The 19,037-nt window shown below is 38.0% G+C and overlaps 1 protein-coding gene across 30 annotated transcripts in view; it reads right to left on the bottom strand.

The window, feature by feature from the left end:
* The window catches only part of EPB41 (erythrocyte membrane protein band 4.1), a 237,568-nt gene that overhangs the window by 118,050 nt on the left and 100,481 nt on the right, over positions 1 to 19,037 (bottom strand). For all 30 annotated transcript variants that reach the window (XM_074380406.1, XM_074380399.1, XM_074380398.1 and 27 more), the window contains exons 3-4: positions 17,070 to 17,282; positions 14,290 to 14,394 (exon numbers count right to left, since the gene is read on the bottom strand). In XM_074380406.1, coding sequence (XP_074236507.1) covers positions 14,290 to 14,394; positions 17,070 to 17,123 — 159 coding nt within the window. In that variant the 5' untranslated portion in view covers positions 17,124 to 17,282. The remainder of the gene's footprint in view (positions 1 to 14,289; positions 14,395 to 17,069; positions 17,283 to 19,037) is intronic.

The raw sequence follows: 19,037 nt of genomic DNA, 5'->3' as shown, positions 1-19,037 counted from the left end.
TGAGGAGACAAACAGGGACTCTGACAATTGGGCCTGAATATTAGCTCCACTACTTCCTGGCTGAGTGACTTTAGGATCTCTGTACCTCAGTTTCCTCATCTATAAAATGAGATACTGGTAGTAGTGCCTACTTCATAATGTTACTGTGCTGATGAAAGGAGTTAATACATGTAAATATCTTAGTAAACAGCAAATGCTAAATAAGTACTGCTTATTTATATTATTCTATAAAGACTAGTAGATAGCTACAATCGGAATTAATTGACAGCATCCACATTTTATTATTCCCCTCCAACCCTGACCTTTGGTCTCCTTCAGGTTTTTGTGTTTTGCTTGTTTGTTTGTTTTTGGGATGGAGTCTCACTCTGCTGCCCAGCTGGAGTATATTGGCATGATCTCACCTCACTGCAACCTCTGCCTCCTGGATTCAAGCAATTCTCCTGACTCAGTCTCCCAAGTAGCTGGGATTACAGGTGCCCACCACCACGCCCGGCTAATTTTTGTATTTTTAGTAGAGATGGGGTTTTGCCATTTGGCAGGCTGGTCTCCAACTCCTGACCTCAGATCATCTGTCCACCTCGGCCTCCCAAAGTGCTGGGATTATAGGCTTGAGCCACTGTGCCCGGCCAAACTTTTCTGCATCAGTACAGTATTCCATATATAGCTTGTGCCCAGTTAACGTTTACTGAATGAATAGACATTTTGTTTTCCCTAAAGACTCTTGCCCATGCTAATCTTGTCCTTCACTGTTTTGCCACTCCACTTAGAATGTACACACCACTAGGCTAGGGCTTCTCAACCCATGGTGGACCATGCAAAATAAGGGCACTGGAAAAGAACCTCACCATTAACATCTTTCGTAGGTCCCTTTGAGAAATGTTTAAACACAGAAATTTCTAAATTTCTAGAATTGTTTGAAACACTTTAATGAAATATAAGGTACATATAGAAAAGTATATAAAACATAAGTATAAAGATCAATAAAATGTCAAAATGAACATATAAGAATTATAACATTACCTAGTACCTCAGGAGCCCCCTCTCTTGCCTCTTCCTAATCCCTCCCCTTCCTTTGTCTAAAAGATTTAAAATTGAATTTTAGTGGCATTTATATTTATTTATTTAGACAGGGTCTGGCTCTGTTGCCCAGGCTGGAGTTCAGTGACACTATCTTGGCCCACTGCAACCTCTGCCTCCCAGCAGAGTGATTCTCCTGCCTCAGCCTCCCTAGTAACTGGGATTACAGGCGCCCACCACCATACCTGGCTAATTTTTTGTACTTTTAGTAGAGATGGGCTTCCACCACATTGGCCAGGCTGGTCTCAAACTCCTGACCTCAAGTGATCTTCCCACCTTGGTCTCCCAAAGTGCTGAGATTACAAGTATCAGCCACCACACCCAGAGCCAGTGGCATTTAGAAAAAGGAGTACAGTATCCCCTCCTCATCCTCTACCAAAAGGGCAGAGCACATGGTGACCATCCCATTTGCCCTATTGAAGGAATGGGCTTGATCATTACATTTTTAAAATTGATTATATACTACTTTGACTATTATATAGTCATTACAACAGACAATAAACTAAGAGTGAGGACTAGTTTTTACACTTCCACCACAATTAACACAGAAAATTAAATATATAAATAAATGCCACATATTATTAAATTGTTCTAAGGTATAAAAATAACCACATACTTGTTTAAGCCATCAGAAAGGGGTGACCTGGGTGTTTTCTCCTTAGTCTTTCATTTAGACTAAAGAAAGGCAAAGGAAGACTCTAAAAGCACCAACTGGGTTTCATGAAACCTCTGAGAACCTTGGTTTATACTATGCAGTCCAGAACTACTACCACTTCTTACCACTTGGAGTAGATATTTCTTACCATAGAGGACTCCATGTTTTCCATTATTTTTTTTCCCCCTTTGTTGTTTTTTTCCACTTGAGTTTTCCATTATTTTAAGAGAATGTCCCTAGGTAAGCTGAAGCTGCCAAGTTCCTTCCAAGGATTCTACAAGCCAGTCTATGAGTCTGTGCTAGAATTTCTACTAACCTTGACATAGGGAAGGCAAACCCAGTTTTGTGTCAATTACATGAAGACGGCGAGGTATAAGTTACTATGCAGAATAAGTTGTTATTGCTTCAGTTATCTACACCTCCAAATCCAAAACAAAAACAAAACCTTCTGGAGATGATAAAAATCAATGTGTACAAGAACAGGTACTTTTATGTTCAATTTAAAATTAGTTAGCCAACAAATATTTGTGGAACACTTCCATATGCTAGGCACTGTGGTTACAAAAGGAAAAAAATGGATTAAAATAACACGGGTCCTCAGGGTGTTGTCATTCTAATGAGGATGCAAAAGAGAACAATCAATTTGTTTAAGGTGTGATAATTACAATGATAGAAACACATGCTAGTGCTATGATAGAGCACGGGTATACTGAGAGCATAGAGGACATGCACCAAAATGGTTTAGAAGTCAGGAAATGTTTCTCAATAGAATGTCTGGGGGATCTAAATGGTGTCTTGAAGGACAAATGAGTTAGCCAGGCAAAGAAGAAAAGGAAGTAATTAGAAAGGCACAAAAGTATAAAAGTAACTGCAATACACCTGAGGTGCTGCACGTGGTTCAGCATAGCTGGAGCACAGAGGTAAAGAGGAGAAATGTAAAGCTAAAAAGAACAGTAAGGTCCAGACATAGAGAATATTCCATGCTAAGGACTTAGACTTTATCAGGTTCTTAGCAAGCAGGAGCCATTGAAGGATTTAAAATAAAGAAGTGACACCAATTAGAGAAAGCATGACTGTAGCCAGGGAGCCCAAAAAAGTTGCTGTTTTGAGAATGGTAACTGTAGTCCAGCAGAGTATCATGGTTAAGGGCACAGGCTTTGAAGTCAGACAGTCTTGAATTCCAATCCTATCTCACCCTCTGCACCATTTAGCAGCTGTGTAACCTTAAGACAGTCTTTCTGAGCCTCAGTTTTCTCATCTGTATAACTGGGATAAAACTACCATCCTCACAGAGTTATTGTGGGTTAAATTATTTGATGTACATTAAAAGCACACAGCCAGTATTGAATAAATGGTACTGATATTGATAATCAAAAGGGCCTGATTGGATAAAGTCTATAGGACAGAGGGGGGAAAAAAGTTTAGGAGTTAAAACTATTAGGATTTGTGACCAAGCAAATGGGATGTAGGAGAAGGGTGGGCTCATGATAAGGGTTGGTAAGGTATAGTGGTAAAGAATAATTCTCAAGTTGTTGGCTTGGGCAACTGGGTGGATGTGGCACAATTCACTAAAACAGGAAATACAAGAAAAGGAACAAATGTTATTAAGGAGAAAAACATAGCAAAAACAAGAAACAACTTACATGTACATCAACAGTTGAATGATAAATTGTAATATATTTAAATAGGTATATGTTTAAAGTATCTTTGGAAGTCCAAGTGGAATATTTCAATAGAAAGCTGTATAAGCAGTTCTGGCACCCAGAAAAGAAATTTGGGCCAGATATACATTTGGACACCTTCCTCACATAGGTGGTAGATGAAACCATTAAAGAAGATTTAAAAATCACCCAAGGAGTATGTATTAGAGTGAAAACAAAGGGGGACACTTGGGGAACACTTGCATTTAAGGGATGGAGAGAGAACAAAGAGCTGAGAAGTAAATTGAGGAGACTGCAGTGGTAGGAGAAAGACAGGAGAGGCCAGTATCACAGTATTTAAAGGAATAGGAAGTTTCAAGGATGAAGCAATTAAGATCATCAATACTGCAAAATGGACAAGTAACATGAAGATAAAAAACGTCAGATTTATTTTGGTAAGAGCAGTTTCAGCAGAGCAATAAGGGCAGAAATAAAAATGCAATGAGTTATATCAAGTGCAGATGAGGACATGGCACAGCTGAAACTCTTAGTCATTATTTGTGAGAGTGTAAACTGGTAAAACTACTTCAGAAAACTGTTTGATAGCATCTACTAAAGCTGAACATACACATTCTCTAAAATCTGTCAGTGTCACTCCTAGAAACATGTCCAACAGAAACGTTTATGGTAAGATGTATACCAAAAGGCATCTGCAAGAATGTTCCTAGCAGAAGCATTCATAGAAGCCCCAAACTGTAAACAAGCCAAATGTCTCAATAGTAGAGTACATCAAGTGTGGTGTAGTCAAACAATGAAATATTATATTATACAGTAATGAGGCCAGGAGGCTGAGGCAGGAGGATCGCTTGAGCCAGGTAGGTGGAGGTTGCAGTGAGCCAAGATTGTACCACTGCACTCCAGCCTGGACAACAGAGCGAGACTCTGTCTCAAAAATGTGTGTGTGTGTGTGTGTGTGTGTGTGTGTGTGTGTGTGTGTGTGTATATACGCATATACAGATGTGTGTGTGTGTGTGTGTATATATAGACATACACACATTAATGAGAATGAACTACTGTTATTCGAAATAGCATGAATGAATCGCAAAAACATAATAATGAACGAAACAAAGGAAGCCTGACCTAAGACAAGACACTGAATGATTTTACCTATGTAAACTTTAAAAACAGGCAAAACTGATTGATGGTGACAGGCATTAGGATGAAGTAACTTTTTTGTGTGTGATAGGGTCTCACTCTGTCACCCAGCCTGGAGTACAGTGGCACAAGCTCAGCTCATTGTAATGTCCACCTCTCTGGCTCAAGCAATCCTCTTCCTACCTCTGCCTCCTAAGTAGCTGGGACTACAGGTGCTCATCATCACACCTGGCTAATTTTTCTGTATTTGTAGAGACAGGATTTCACTATATCGCCCAGGCTGGAGGAAGAAGCTACTTTTGATGGGGAGTGGGGAGGAGTAACAACTGATAAGAGGTTGAAGGTAGTGATTGGAAGGGAAATAATGGGGGATTTTAGAGTTCTGTTAATGTTTCATTTTTACAGATGTGTTCACTTTTAAAAAATTCTTTGGGATGTATATGTATGATTTACACCTTTCTTGTGTTACATTTAACTAATATGCGGTAAGGAAATAGAGAATAATATAGGCAAACCAATTTCTCTAAGAGTATGGTTATAGCATGGAAGAAAGGGTTAGAGCTAGAAGAAAAATGCAGGGTCTTCAGATGTCTCCTAAAATATCAATTCTGAATAATCTAGTTCTATTTGAATTTTTTCAGTGGTAGAGATTCTTTTTGAAGAGTCCATTTTATCAATCATATCTTGAGAATAAATATATTAACATTTTAAGCAGAATTTAAGCTTGTGCATTAAAAATAATCACATTCCTTCTCCAGCTTAAAAAAGTAGTATACAAGGCCAGGCACGGTGGTTCACGCCTGTAATTCTAGCACTTTGGAGGCCAAGGTGGGTGGATCACCTGAGGTCAAGAGGTCAAGACCAGCCTGGCCATCATGGTGAAACCCCATTTAAAAAAAAAAAAAAAAAAAGTAGTATACAAATAACATAGAGATGAAGAGCAGTAACATCCTGATATAGAGCTTCATTCATTCAACTGAAGTATTACTGGTCTCCCACATGTTCTTCTTTCAAAACACCTTCTCACAAGTTGTTTCTTCTACTTGGAATACTCTGTCCCTGCTTCTTCATCTGGAAAATTCCTGACTATCTCTTATAATTCATATATGTTATTACCTTTTCCAGAAAACCCCTTCTTGACTTCCCATCTATGTGGGTGTCCATCTTACTGCTATCGCCTAGTCAGCCTGGCAGCTTCATGAGGAAAGAGACTGTCTTTTATTGCTCTGTACAGCGCAAGGCAGATACTATCTGAACAACAAATGCTTATGAATGAGTGAACAAAGAATAAATGAATGATGCTACTGAAGTAAATAAGGATACATTAATAAAGTTTTAACTAGAGAAATGGCATTTAAGAGGTAAAATGAATAGGACCAGATATAGTTTGGATGAGTATCCCCACCCAAATCTCATGTCAAATTGTAATCCCCAGTATTGGAGGTGGGCCTGGTGGAAGGTGACTGGATCATGAGGGCAGATTTCCCCCTTTGGTGCTATTCTCATGATAAGAGTTCTCACAAGATCTGGTTGTTTAAAAATATGTAGCATTCCACCCCCTCTTCCTCCTGCTTTGCCCATGTGAGATGTGCTAGCTTCTCTTTAGTCTTCTGCCATGATTCTAAGTTTCCTGAGGCCTCCCCAGAAGCTGATGCCACCATGCTTCTTATACAGCCTGCAGAACTATGAGCCAATTAAACCTCTTTTCTTTATAAATTACCCAATCTGAAGTATTTCTTTATAGCAGTGCAAGCATGGACTAACACAGATTTTCATATCTTTTGCTGCATTTATAACCTTAGGTCATAATGTTTTTTTAAAAAAACCTCCATTCCCTGAGTTGGTCATCAGCTACCCTTATAGGAAGGTCCTAAAACCCCCATGCATACACAGAAGAGATTTAGACAAATCCTTGTCTTTTGAAGTAACAGATTTTTCTACAGTTCCAGAAATCTGTCTTAACTCAAGGAATAACCATTATTTATGCTGCTGTTAGGATGCTGACTTCAAATCGCTGCTCCAAGATGTGTTATAGAAACTCTAGAACACATGTAATTCTAGATGTCATTCTTTAAATGCTAAGCTAAAAAAACAAAACCTAAAAAAACTACATTTAAATTCACCAGAAGTGTTGATTCAAATCTCTGTAGCAAGACAAGATCACAAATGCAGTTTCTCTACTCAGCAAGTATATTTACAAAACTCCCCTTTGTCTTTCTAACTTGCCAGACAATAGAGAGACAACCGTGACTGCCACTTGCCTTCAAGGCCAGTCATGAATCAATGAGAAACAATCAATCCTTCCAGATGGCTATAAAATAAATTACTCATACTCTTGATTTAATAGTCACTCCATTGGCGTTTGCTTTTTGCCTGTGAAGGTGAGCAAAAGACTTCTCATTTGACTGATGATCTTTTCAGTGCTGATTATCTGATTCTAAAGGTAAGAAAATTCATCCACACAGAAAATGAATGGAAAAAGACGATGACTATATACTATTGAATTGAATGTAGTCCTAATTTAAGATTCTCATTATTTACCAGAAGAGCTCAAGGTTTCTGCTTAGAGATGAAATTTGAAGGGAGGGGGAATTAATATAAGTGACTTTTCTCCCAAGGAAAAAAATCCTTGATTCATTAATAAATATATCTAAGCAGAAATAAAATACAGGAAGAAACTATTTAACTCACAATTTTGATTGATAGTGGCAACAGATCTCCCACAGAGCTATAGAAGTTTGCTTCTGGGCCGAGTGTGGTGGCTCAAGCCTGTAATCCCAGCACTTTGGGAGGCTGAGGCAGGTGAATCACCTGAGATCAGGAGTTCAAGACCAGCCTGACCAACATGGTGAAACCCTGTCTCTACTAAAAATGCAAAAAGTAGCTGGGTGTGATGGTGGGCACCTGTAATCCCAGCTACTTAGGAGGCTGAGGCATGAGAATCGCTGGAACCTGGGGGGTGTAGAAAAAAAGTTTGCTTCTTACTGCTTTTCCACTTTTGATGCCAGACCTTAGCAAAAGGCCCATTATCATGCAGTCAGTAGGAAAAGTGAACAAACAAGCCACTCCATATGACGGAAAACTTTCCTCCCTGCTAAATGTTCTCAATTGTCTACAAACAAAGCACAAAGCTCTTAATGACAGAAGTTACATATACAAAGGACAAATCTTTACATACACAAAAAGAAGACATCAGAGAATGGAAAGAAGAGAAAACAGTTATCTCTCATTGCATTATGGCTCACATTTTTTCTACAACATGAACCGATTCTGTAGAGGAAACAAAAACAAAAATAAAGATGAAATGTAAAAATCAAAGAAAGGAGTAAAAAGTTAAAGAAGAAAATAACTTAGGAAGGGGCAGCAGGCAAGGAGCTATAAGAGTAAACTGACTGCAACTAGATATCACTCTGCCTTTTTGTGCTTTAGTTTCCTCATCTGTAAAATGTAGGGGGACGGTGAGCCCCCAAAGTCTATATAGCTCTATTATCTTCTATATTTCAGAATGTCAGAAAACTTAGATAGATGACCAAGATATACTAAGGACTGTGGATTCAATCATTTCACAAATATCTATGTACTTCTAGAGAGGGTCTTGTCTCAAAATTTGGTTTATTGATGGTAGATATATATGGAATGATAGTGTTAAACAAAAATTATGGAAGGCCATTGTTTTGGTCTAAGCTTCTTCATTGGCTCCAGCAGATCAGGCCAAACCAAAATGGAGTCACTCATACTAAATACCACATAATCAAACTGAAACCTAAAGAAAGTGGGTCGATCCTCAAAAGACCAGTTTTTCCTGAAAACAGGAGATTCCCGTCTACCTGAGTCAGTTTAACAAAGAAGTCCTCTCTGCTTTAGCATTTAGAAAAAAAGTAACTTGATGTTAACTAATTAGTTTTTTTCCTATTATTTGGTTTCCTTATTCCTACCTTACAAAACCCACTGTTCTGCCACTGCTCACTGGGAACTTTCATTCTGTTTTGTAGAATGGAGACTCGCTAAATGTGTGAATCACAAATAAAAGCCAATTCAATCTCTAACTAAATTTCATGTGATTTTTGTCTTTTTCCAATAGCTAAAATAAAGCCATATAGTCTGGCTAAATACAATCAATTTTAAGTAAAAGGTACACTGTTCTTTTGTACATCCTACCTAAGAAATGAACAGGTAGAATATTCAACCTGAAGGATGTTCCAGAATGTACCTTTAGATATGATACACGTATTTTTTTCTTTTAAAGTCAAGGATTTAATTGGTAATTTCATTTTAAAATAATAATACCATCTTTTTTTTTTTTTTTTTTTTTTTTGAGATAAGAGTCTTACCCCTATCACCCAGGCAAGTGCAATGGTGCACTCACAGCTCACTGCAGCCTTAACTTCCCAGGCTCAGGTTATCCTCCCACCTCAGCCTACCCAGTAGCTGGAACTAGAGATGCGCGCTGCCACACTCAGTTAATTTTTTAATTTTTGATAGAAACAGAGTTTCACTGGTCTTAAACTCCTTGGCTCAAGCGATCCACCTGCCTCTACATCCCAAAGTGCTGTGCTACCATGCACAGCCAATAATCCTATCATAATAATAACGATAATACCTAATTCTTACTGAATGCTTATGACATGTCAGGCATCATTCCACATGTTTTCATATAGATTATCTCATTATCATTCCTATTTTACCAATGAAAAAAGCAGAAGGACAAGTAACTTATCTAACTTGCAACTAGTATGTGGCAAAGCTATTCTCTCAAGTGTAGCAATATGTCTCATTCTTTCAATAAACATTTATTAAATGCCAACCACATTCAGGCCAGGCAATATGCTAGATGACATTCTTTTGGAAATCAGTCTGGTAAAAAATAGACATGGCCCAGAACAATAGAAAAAAAATCAGCCCACACCAAGATACATAATTGTGAACTCTCAACTTCATAAGGACAAGAAAAAAAAGAAAAGATCACACTTGTCTGACTGTATACAGGAGGAGGGAGATGAACAAAAGTCATTCAAATGATCAAAAATCAGAATGGCTCTAGCCTTTCCAAGAGCAACACTGGAAGCTAGAAGATAATGAAGCAATGCCTTCAAAATTCTGAAGGTAAAAAAAAAAGAAAAAGGAAAAGCTATACTTAACAAAATTCGCAATCAAATGTGAAGGCAGAATAAAGCCATCTTTTCAGACATGTCATATCTCAAAACAGATTATATCCCATGCAGCATTCTATCAAAACACAAGTAAAAGCTAGGATAAAGAAAACAGGGGAAACATCACAGGAAAGAGGCAAAGCATATCCCAGGATGATAGTGATGGGAGATACCAGGAACAGCTGTGTACAAAACAGAGCTTGACACCCATCCAGATTAAACTTAAGAGACACAAATTTTTTTTTCTTTGAGACAGTCTTGCTCTGTCACCCAAGCTGGAGTGCAGTGGCACGATATTGGCTCACTGCAACCTCCGCCTCCCAGGTTCAAGCAATTATCTGCCTCAGCCTTCCGAGTAGGTGAGATTATAGGCACCCACCACCATGCCTGGCTAATTTTTTGTGTTTTTAGTAGAGACAGGGTTTCACCATCTTGACCAGGCCGGTCTTGAACAACTCCTGACTTCATGATCCCCTCCCCGCCTCAGCCTCCCAAAGTGCTGGGATTACAGGTATGAGCCACCAGACCTGGCCTTTTTTTTTTTTTTTTTTTTTTTTTTGGGAGACGAAGTCTCGTTTTGCTGCCCAGGCTGGAGTGCAATGGGGCAATCTCAGCTCACTGTAACCTCTGCCTCCTGGGTTCAAGCAATTCTTGTGTCTTAGCCTCCCAAGTAGCTAGGATTACATGCATGTGCCACCATGCCTGGCTAATTTTTGTATTTGTAGTAGAGATGAGGTTTCACCATGTTGGCCAGGCTGGTCACGAACTTCCAACCTCAGGTGATCCACCCAGCTCAGTCTCTCAAAGTGCTGGGATTATAGGCATGAGCCACTGCACCCAGCCAAGAGACAGCATATTAAGGAAGGCCTGCCATCACTAAGGTGCTTTTGTTACTGTATTGATCCTTTAACCTGACAGGAAATCCTAAGGTAAATCTTCCCCAGATTCATTTTTGTACAAGATTTACCAGGGCCATGAGTTAATGAAGGTCCTACTTTCCCTTACATGTTTTGCTTCTTAGATCAGCTAAAGACTCTCATTTTAATCCAAAAAACCACTCTGTTTTAACCTACTTCTGGGCTGGAGGTTGACCGTGATTAACTTAGAAGCACAAAATATAGAGTAGCCCATTCCCTTTGATGGTGTTCCCACTGGATACCCTCTAAGAACCTAGTCCATACAGGCCTGCAGATGCCCTGACTATGATAAGGCCTATTTTTCCCAGGATTCACTTGCAGTCTTGAGTCCCCAGTAGGAGCTCTTATAAACTATCAGGGAAGTTGAGACCAGATTATGATTCAGAGGTACCAACTTTTCTTTTCCAAAAATACTTACAGGGGACAATAATGCCCTTTTCTTACACAGCCAGGTTTGTACTTTGTTATTAAGCTCTTATATTAAGCACTTTTAACAACACTTTACACATAAATATACAAATATATATTAAGCACTTTTAATACTACTTTACACATAAAGCAATTTAACATTTGCTCATTAAAAACTAATTACAGTTAGGTGTGGTAGCTCACATCTGTAATCACAGCACTTTGGGAGGCCAAGGTGGTGAATCATCTGAGGTCAGGAGTTCGAGACCAGCCTGGCCAACGTGGTAAAACCCCGTCTCTACTAAAAATAAAAAAAATTAGCTGGGTGTGGTACTGCATGCCTGTAATCCCAGCTACTTGTGAGGCTGAGGCAGGAGAATCGCTTGAACCCAGGAGGTAGAGGTTGCAGTGAGCCAAGATGACGCCATTGCACTCCAGCCTTGGTGACAAGAGTGAAACTCCATCTCAAAACAAAAGCAAAAACAAACTAATTACAATACTGGCAAGGCACAGTGGCTTATATCTGTAATTTAGCACTATGGGAGGCTGAGGCAGGAGGATTGTTTGAGCCCAGGAGTTCACGACCAGCCTGGGCAACATAGTGAAATCCTATCTCTACAAAATATAAAAATTTTAAAATTGGCTAAGCCTAGTGATGCATGCCTGTGGTCCCAGCTACTTGGAAGGCTGAGGTAGGAAGATCGCTTGAACCCAGGAGGCACAGACTGCAGCGAGCCAAGATCACGCCACTGCACTCCAGCATAGGCAACAGAGTGAGACTCTGTCTCAAAAAAAAAATAAAAAAAGTGAAAACCACTATAAAGAAAATAAACTGGGTGACAGGACAGAATATAAATCACACCAACAATGATGAAACGTTTTCAGTGTAACTAAAAATTTTTATCCCAACATGGGCCCTAGAAGCTTAACTGTAGCCAGGCGCGGTGGCTCAAGCCTGTAATCCCAGCACTTTGGGAGGCTGAGGCGGGTGGATCACAAGGTCAAGAGATCGAGACCATCCTGGTCAACATGGTGAAACCCCGTCTCTACTAAAAATACAAAAAATTAGCTGGGCATGGTGGCGCACGCCTGTAATCCCAGCTACTCAGGAGGCTGAGGCAGGAGAATTGCCTGAACCCAGGAGGCGGAGGTTGCGATGAGCCGAGATCGCACCATTGCACTCCAGCCTGGGTAACAAGAGTGAAACTCCGTCTCAAAAAAAAAAAAAAAGAAGCTTAACTATAAGTGGAAATGATTTCCTCTGCTAAATGGCTTTAGATGAGCCAGCTTCTAGAAATGTAAGTATGCTTGGATCACAGAAAAAATATTTCCAGCCATATTAAACATGTAGGTACTCAGTGACTTTACATGCCAAATTAAAGGATTCTTAACTATTCTCAAATCAATCTTGGTTGTTTTTTTCCCCATGATGTAACTATTAATTTTTGAAAATCAAAATTATCTCATGAACTTATATAAAACACTTTTCAGAGTATTTCCCTTGATTTATGGGAGAATTTTCTAGCTCACAGTTGCGGAAAGTTTTTCACGGCAGTTTTGAGAGAACTGTTTTGTTTTTAAATTAACTTTAATGTTCCCTTACTAATGGGAAATAGTGATTTCAATTCAGGCTAGACTTTTCAAAATTATACACTGAAAAATTATAGCTGTATATATTTATGGGGCAGAAAGTGATATGATTTTTTTAATGCAGTGTGAAATGATTAAATAAAATGAATCAAACTATCCATCACCACAAATATTTGACCTTTTATGTGATGAAAACATTTGAGATTTACTCTCTTCATGATATTGAAATGTACAGTAGTCAAATATTAGCTATGTTTACCAGTACAAGTTGGTTTGAGCCCTAAGGGCGACAAAGTAAAGGGTAAGTCCTTAAAGAATAATATTAACATAGTGCTCAAACATAGTTCTGTTTGAGTTAGTAATCATTCATAGAAGGAACACATTTTTGTAAACTACTAGGTATATTCTACAAATACATTTTGTTTAGACAAAGGGTAATTCCATGTCTCCTAGTTTTCATTATCAACTCACACAACCTAATCTACAAAGTTTGCAGATGTTAAAGGCTGCTGTCCCCTCAATTTTTCTTAATAAACTGAAACCATCTTGGAGAAAGGATGAACTTAAATGGCTTAAATTCAGTGTTGACAAGACTCTCTCCAGGATCCCCCCCTTTATACCCATCCCCCAACCTAGAGGTACACCTCTCCAGATTCACCTGTTACTCTATTCCTCATACCCTATGTTCAGCCAGGCCAGACAGCTTTCAGTTCCTGAAATGTTGCTCTCTCAACTCCAGGTCTTATGTAAGCCATTCTCTGTCCCCCTCACTTGCCCATTTTATCCTTCAGGTCTCCCTCAGCTTAGGTATCACCTCCCCAGAGGAGACTTCCCAGGCCATACTCTCCCCTGACAACCTGTATTGCCTTTTGTATAACACTCATCAAACCAGTAATTAATGTTGTCTTCACAAAACACTGGAAGCTCCAGAGGGCAGGAACCATGTATACCTTATTCACAGCTGCATCCGTATCATCTAGTATAGCACCTGCAAATACTTGCTAAACTGCACTAAAGCTTTTATCATTAGATTCATGTTAAATATTTGCAATGTTCAATTAATTGGCCAGGAAATAATTCAAGTGTTCTGAGGTAAATACCTGACTTTTAATCTTTCTTCCCTCCTCCATGTCCATACCCATTCTTTTACTTCCTTCAAAAGTTAACAACTAGTTTCCTTTTGGAAAAAATTTCAGATTCATCATTAAGGCTGTTTCAATAATATTGGGATTTTATTCCGTTCCATAATGTTGCTTTCAAATTATAATTATATATTATAATTCTGTTTAATTATGATATGGTCATTATAATATTAATAACAGATCATCCATTCAACAAGTATTTGTTATGAACCTCCTATGCATTAGATATAATATTACATAATATATGAAGTTATTAACATCTACAGTACTTGCTAATCAGTGCATCATACCTCTTTACTTTCCATGCCTTTTAAAAACATACAATACATACTTTATTTCAGTGATGAAAGACCACAGCAGTGGTCTTTTCTTTAAAAGAAAAATGGCAGAAAAATTAATTTTAGAAGAAAAATCGCAGAAAAATCTAAGAAATAAGAATAGATAGGAATAATTCTAAAAACACTGGCTTAGAGAAGTAGGTATAAATACATTCTTAATAACAAGAATTAAAACAAATTTTTTGTCAGTTTCTTAAATTGCAAGCAGTCTCCTCACCTTAGAGGTTGTGTTATCCCAAATGGCTAGACCAAAATAGTCTTCTTCCAAAAGATTGAGATGCTCACATACTCGTTTAAGCAAATCTTGTCCCTTAGCGTGTTTCTGCAAAGATACATGTGTGTCTCAGTTGAGTTGAGGTTTCTTTTTCTTCTTCTTTTTGTTTTTTAAATTCCCAAAAGAGATAGGGTTTCACTCTGTTGCCCAGGCTGGAGTGCAGTGGCCTGATCATAGCCCACTGCAGCCTCAATCCCCTGGGCTCAAGTGATCTTCCCACCTTGGCCTCCAGAGTAGCTAGGACTACAGATGTGCACCACCATAGCTAATTTTCAAAATTTTTTGTAGACAGAGTCACATTATGTCGCCTAGGCTGGTCTTGAACTCCCAGGCTCAAGTGATCCCCCCCGCCCCCCGCCTCAGCCTCCCAATGAGCTGGGATTACAGGTGTGAGCCAGTGCACCTGGCCTGAAGTTTCTTCTTATTTCTATATCCATCATGAAATAAAACAAACTGTCACTTTCCAATTTCTTCTTTTATTTTTGGTTACCAACAAACTTACAGGTGGCTTCATATTTTAAGCAGAAAATATGATTTACAAAATTCCTTTATTCAATTTGTTAGTTATAATACACTTATACTAGCTTGGAAACTGTGTTATAATTCAAAACAAAATTCTACCTTCCTTCCATCTCATCTTCCCCACCTCCATCCTACACATCACATTCTTTATTTTGGGTGCAATATTTCCTGAAGTAAGCTATGGGCAACTGTCAGTCACTGTGACTACCTGAATTACTGAATCAACTGCACAGAGTGACATTTAATTGTGGCTGTGGAAATCATTAGACTCTACCATTTTCAGACCAAATGTCCCAAAGAAAATGAGAATTTGAATTGTTTAAAAATAATCAAATATATGAATGACTTCTGAGAAATATATACAAAAATACTTCAAAAAATTAGAATCATTTTTTGGGCACACATATATAACATGTCCTCCTCTCAAGGAGATGAGTTTTTTAAATGACTATTAGTAATTCACATAATTGTTCATTCATTGTCAGTCTTAACTCATCCATATCAAATCATTTTTTTCTTTCTTTTTCTCCCATGTTTTCACTCTAAATGGCAGATGAAGATTTGAAAATGCTTCATGTATAGGTCCCTAATCTCTTATTCATAATTAAAATCCAGATGGCAGATTTTGATTTGAACTGTAAAGAGACTATTTATAATCTTCATTTATCCACCTTATAATGAATCTTCATATATTTTGCCATAGAAATACTATGTTTGATCATGTGGGTGCTACTACAGACACTGCTGGGTATATTATAAAATATGCAGGATATATACTTATTGCCTTGCTAAAATCCAAAATATTCTGAATTCTAAATCACATCTGTCCCCAAGGGCTTCATATATAAGAGACTTCATATATAAGATATATAACATATTTTAATCTAGGTCTGAATGGGAAGAATGAGTGTAAAATAGCTTTCCCCACCTCTAAATTAGTGCAAGAAGCAGAAAATGCAGACCCTAAGTCTCTAGTTAGGTGTATAGTACCTGTTTCAAAGTATAATTATATCTTTCTTGATTTCACTTTTAAAACTTAGAGAATACCTATTAGTAAATACAGCATAATATTTTAGATGATTTGTGCTTGAACATATTTGCATTTGCACATAAATAATTTGATTAAGAAAAAAGGCTGGGTGCAGTGGCTCATGCCTATAATCTCAGCACTTTGGGAGGCTGAGGCAGGTGGATTGCTTGAGGCTGGGAGTTTGATAGTGACCCGGTCAACATGATGAGACCTTGTCTCTACAAAAATTAAAAAAAATTAGCCAGGTGTTGTGGTATGTGCCTGTAGTCCCAGCTACTTAGGAGGCTGAGGTGGGAGGATCACCTGAGTCCAGGAAGTTGAGAATGCAGTGAGCTATCACTGTGCCACTGCACTTCAACCTGGGCACTTCAACCTGGGCAACAGAGCAAGACCCTGTCTCAAAAACATAAATAAATAAAATAATTTGTTGCACATATATGTGAATTATACGCTTTGTCAATAAAAGCTGTTACCACCAACAATTACAACAATTGCTTATATATCAGTCATATCATAATGAAGAACTACTGTTCTTGTTTGAAAAATATATAATTTTTTAAAATTTCAATTTGCCCTGAAGGAGCAAAAAGAGTAACTGAATAACTCAGATATTATTCTTCAATCCTGATTCAATCATTTATTCTTTCAGAAAATAGTAGAAAATTTTAAGAAATGGCATCTACTGGGCTTAAAGACTCATAATCTTCCCATAACCCTACCTCCAGAAAATGACCATTAAAACTTCCATCCACAGAAATAATCATTAGAAGCCGGGTGCAGTGGCTCATGCCTGTAATCCCAGTAATTTGGGAGGCCAAGGTGGGCAGATCACTTGAGGCCAGGAGTTCAAGATCAGCCTGGCCAAAATGGTGAAACCCTGTCTCTATTAAAAATATAAAAAATTAACCAACTGTGGTGGCACACCGCTGTAATTCCAGATATTTGGGAGGCTGAGACAGAAAGATTGCTTAAACGTGGGATTTAGAGGCTACAGTGAGCCAAAATTGGGCCACTGCACCCAGCCTGGGTGACAGAGTGAGACTCTGTCTTAAAAAAAAAAAAAAGAATAATCATTAGGGTGAGTCTTATCATGGGCAAAATCACGACTTACCCAACTCTAGATGAAACAACCTGTAACAGTTCTGATTGTTGGAAATGAAAATGTACTCACCTCCACAACACATTCATAAACTGTGTCATCCAACAAAGAAACCTTGCAGTGCATGTTCCTGTGTTTTCTGACTGATTTCTGGGAAGCTTTAAATTCTCTTTCTGCTTTTGATTCAGGGCTTTCTTCTTTCACTTCTATTTTGGAGCACTCTTCAAGTCCTTCTCCTTCCTTAGTTTCAAAATCTGGATCTTCTCTGAGTTCTTCCTGAGCAGGCTACATATCCATGACATCACCAAGTCAGTAATAAAGACATTTCACAAAACATACCATATATGCTTTTACCTATAATAATCTTACCAATAAAAGCATGAAATAAAGAAAAACTATTAAAACAGATGTATGTGACATAAATATTAAATAATTATTTTTCTATAAAAATATTATCATCCTCCATATGATGACAGACTTTGCTATTATTAAAATTTCTTAGCCAAATGTGGTGGTTCATGCCTGTAATCCCAGCACTTTGGGAGGCTGAGGCAGTCAGATCACGAGGTCAAGAGATCCAGACTATCTTGCCCAACAAGGTAAAACCCCGTCTCTACTAAAAATACAAAAAAATAGCTGGGTGTGGTGGTGTGGGCAACAGAGCAAGACCTGTAGTCCCAGCTACTCAGGAAGCTGAGGCAGGAGAATCACTTGAACCCAGGAGGTGGAGGTTGCAGTGAGCTGAGATCACACCACTGCACTCCAGCCTGGCGACAGAGTAAGACTCCATCTCAAAACAAAACAAAACAAAACCTTCTCAGGTAGAATCACATCAAGTCAATAAATGAAGGTTTCAGGTAAACCAGAGGACACCAATCTACTGCTCTCAGCATTATATATTCTTCCTGACCACGATATTACATCCTATTATTAAAGTTTAACAAAACATTATTGTCTCTGCCCCATGCTCCTCAATTTTAGCAAGGTAGCCTTACAAACTGCAAAATAAGATGTTATTTGTTTCATATTCTAAATTTTAAATTAATTTTAATTCTAAGAGAAATGCTTAGGACCAATTTTACATCATTAAGCAAAGATATGTAGTAGGCTAAAAATTTTAACTACCAGTTAACACCTTTCTACTCAATATTAATAATGTTAAATGCAAAGAAGATTCAACGAACAAAGAGTCCTTGGTGCAATCTTAAATCATCTTGAAATAACACTGATGGGTAGGACAACATTTCTGGCATACATTTTTACTTTTACTTTCAACGCAACAAAACCACTGACAAATTTTTAACTAAATCCCACTAATTCTTTTCTTTTAAAAGAATATGTTACTTCTTTGTGTAACAGTTGGAAAAAAATTTTTTTAAAAGAATATATGGTTGACAATTAGGAAAAAAGATTAAATTATTTGACGCCTGCATTAAATACTGGAAGTAATCTAAAAGACTCCTTCCCATCTCTCACAGACCCTTTCACTGCAACCTCAAGGAAGCCCTTCACAGGGCTATCCTATCTATGCCCACTCTACTGTCTTTCATATCAGTACTCTGGTGTCTTCATAACTTATTACAATAAATAATTATTTTTATTTACTACTTTTTTGTTTCCTAGATTAAAGTCCTCAAGGGTAGAAATCACGTCTGTTTTATAATAATAATATTACCAAACATTTAAACAACAATTACAATGGACCAGTTACTATTCTAAGAAAATTATTTATATGAACTCAATCCTTGTAACTATCCTGTGAGGCAGGTACTGTTACTATATACCCACTTGGCAGAGGGAAGATAATAGCACCTGCCCCACAGGGTTGTAAAACTGATGCCAGAGAAAGTAACTTGTCTAGGATCATACAATTAATAAGTCACATACCAGTCTGACTTCAGAATCCATAATTTGTTTTTGTTTTTGGTGTTTTTTTTTTGAGACAGAGTCTCACTCTGTCACCCAGGCTGGAGTGCAGTGACATAATCATGGCTCAAAGCAGCCTCAATCTCTCAGACTCAAGTGATCCTCCCACCTCAG

This window comes from Saimiri boliviensis, chromosome 11 (assembly GCF_048565385.1).
Source record: "Saimiri boliviensis isolate mSaiBol1 chromosome 11, mSaiBol1.pri, whole genome shotgun sequence".
NCBI classification, from domain to species: Eukaryota; Metazoa; Chordata; class Mammalia; order Primates; family Cebidae; genus Saimiri; species Saimiri boliviensis.
This window is presented reverse-complemented; position numbering and strand designations above follow the sequence as displayed.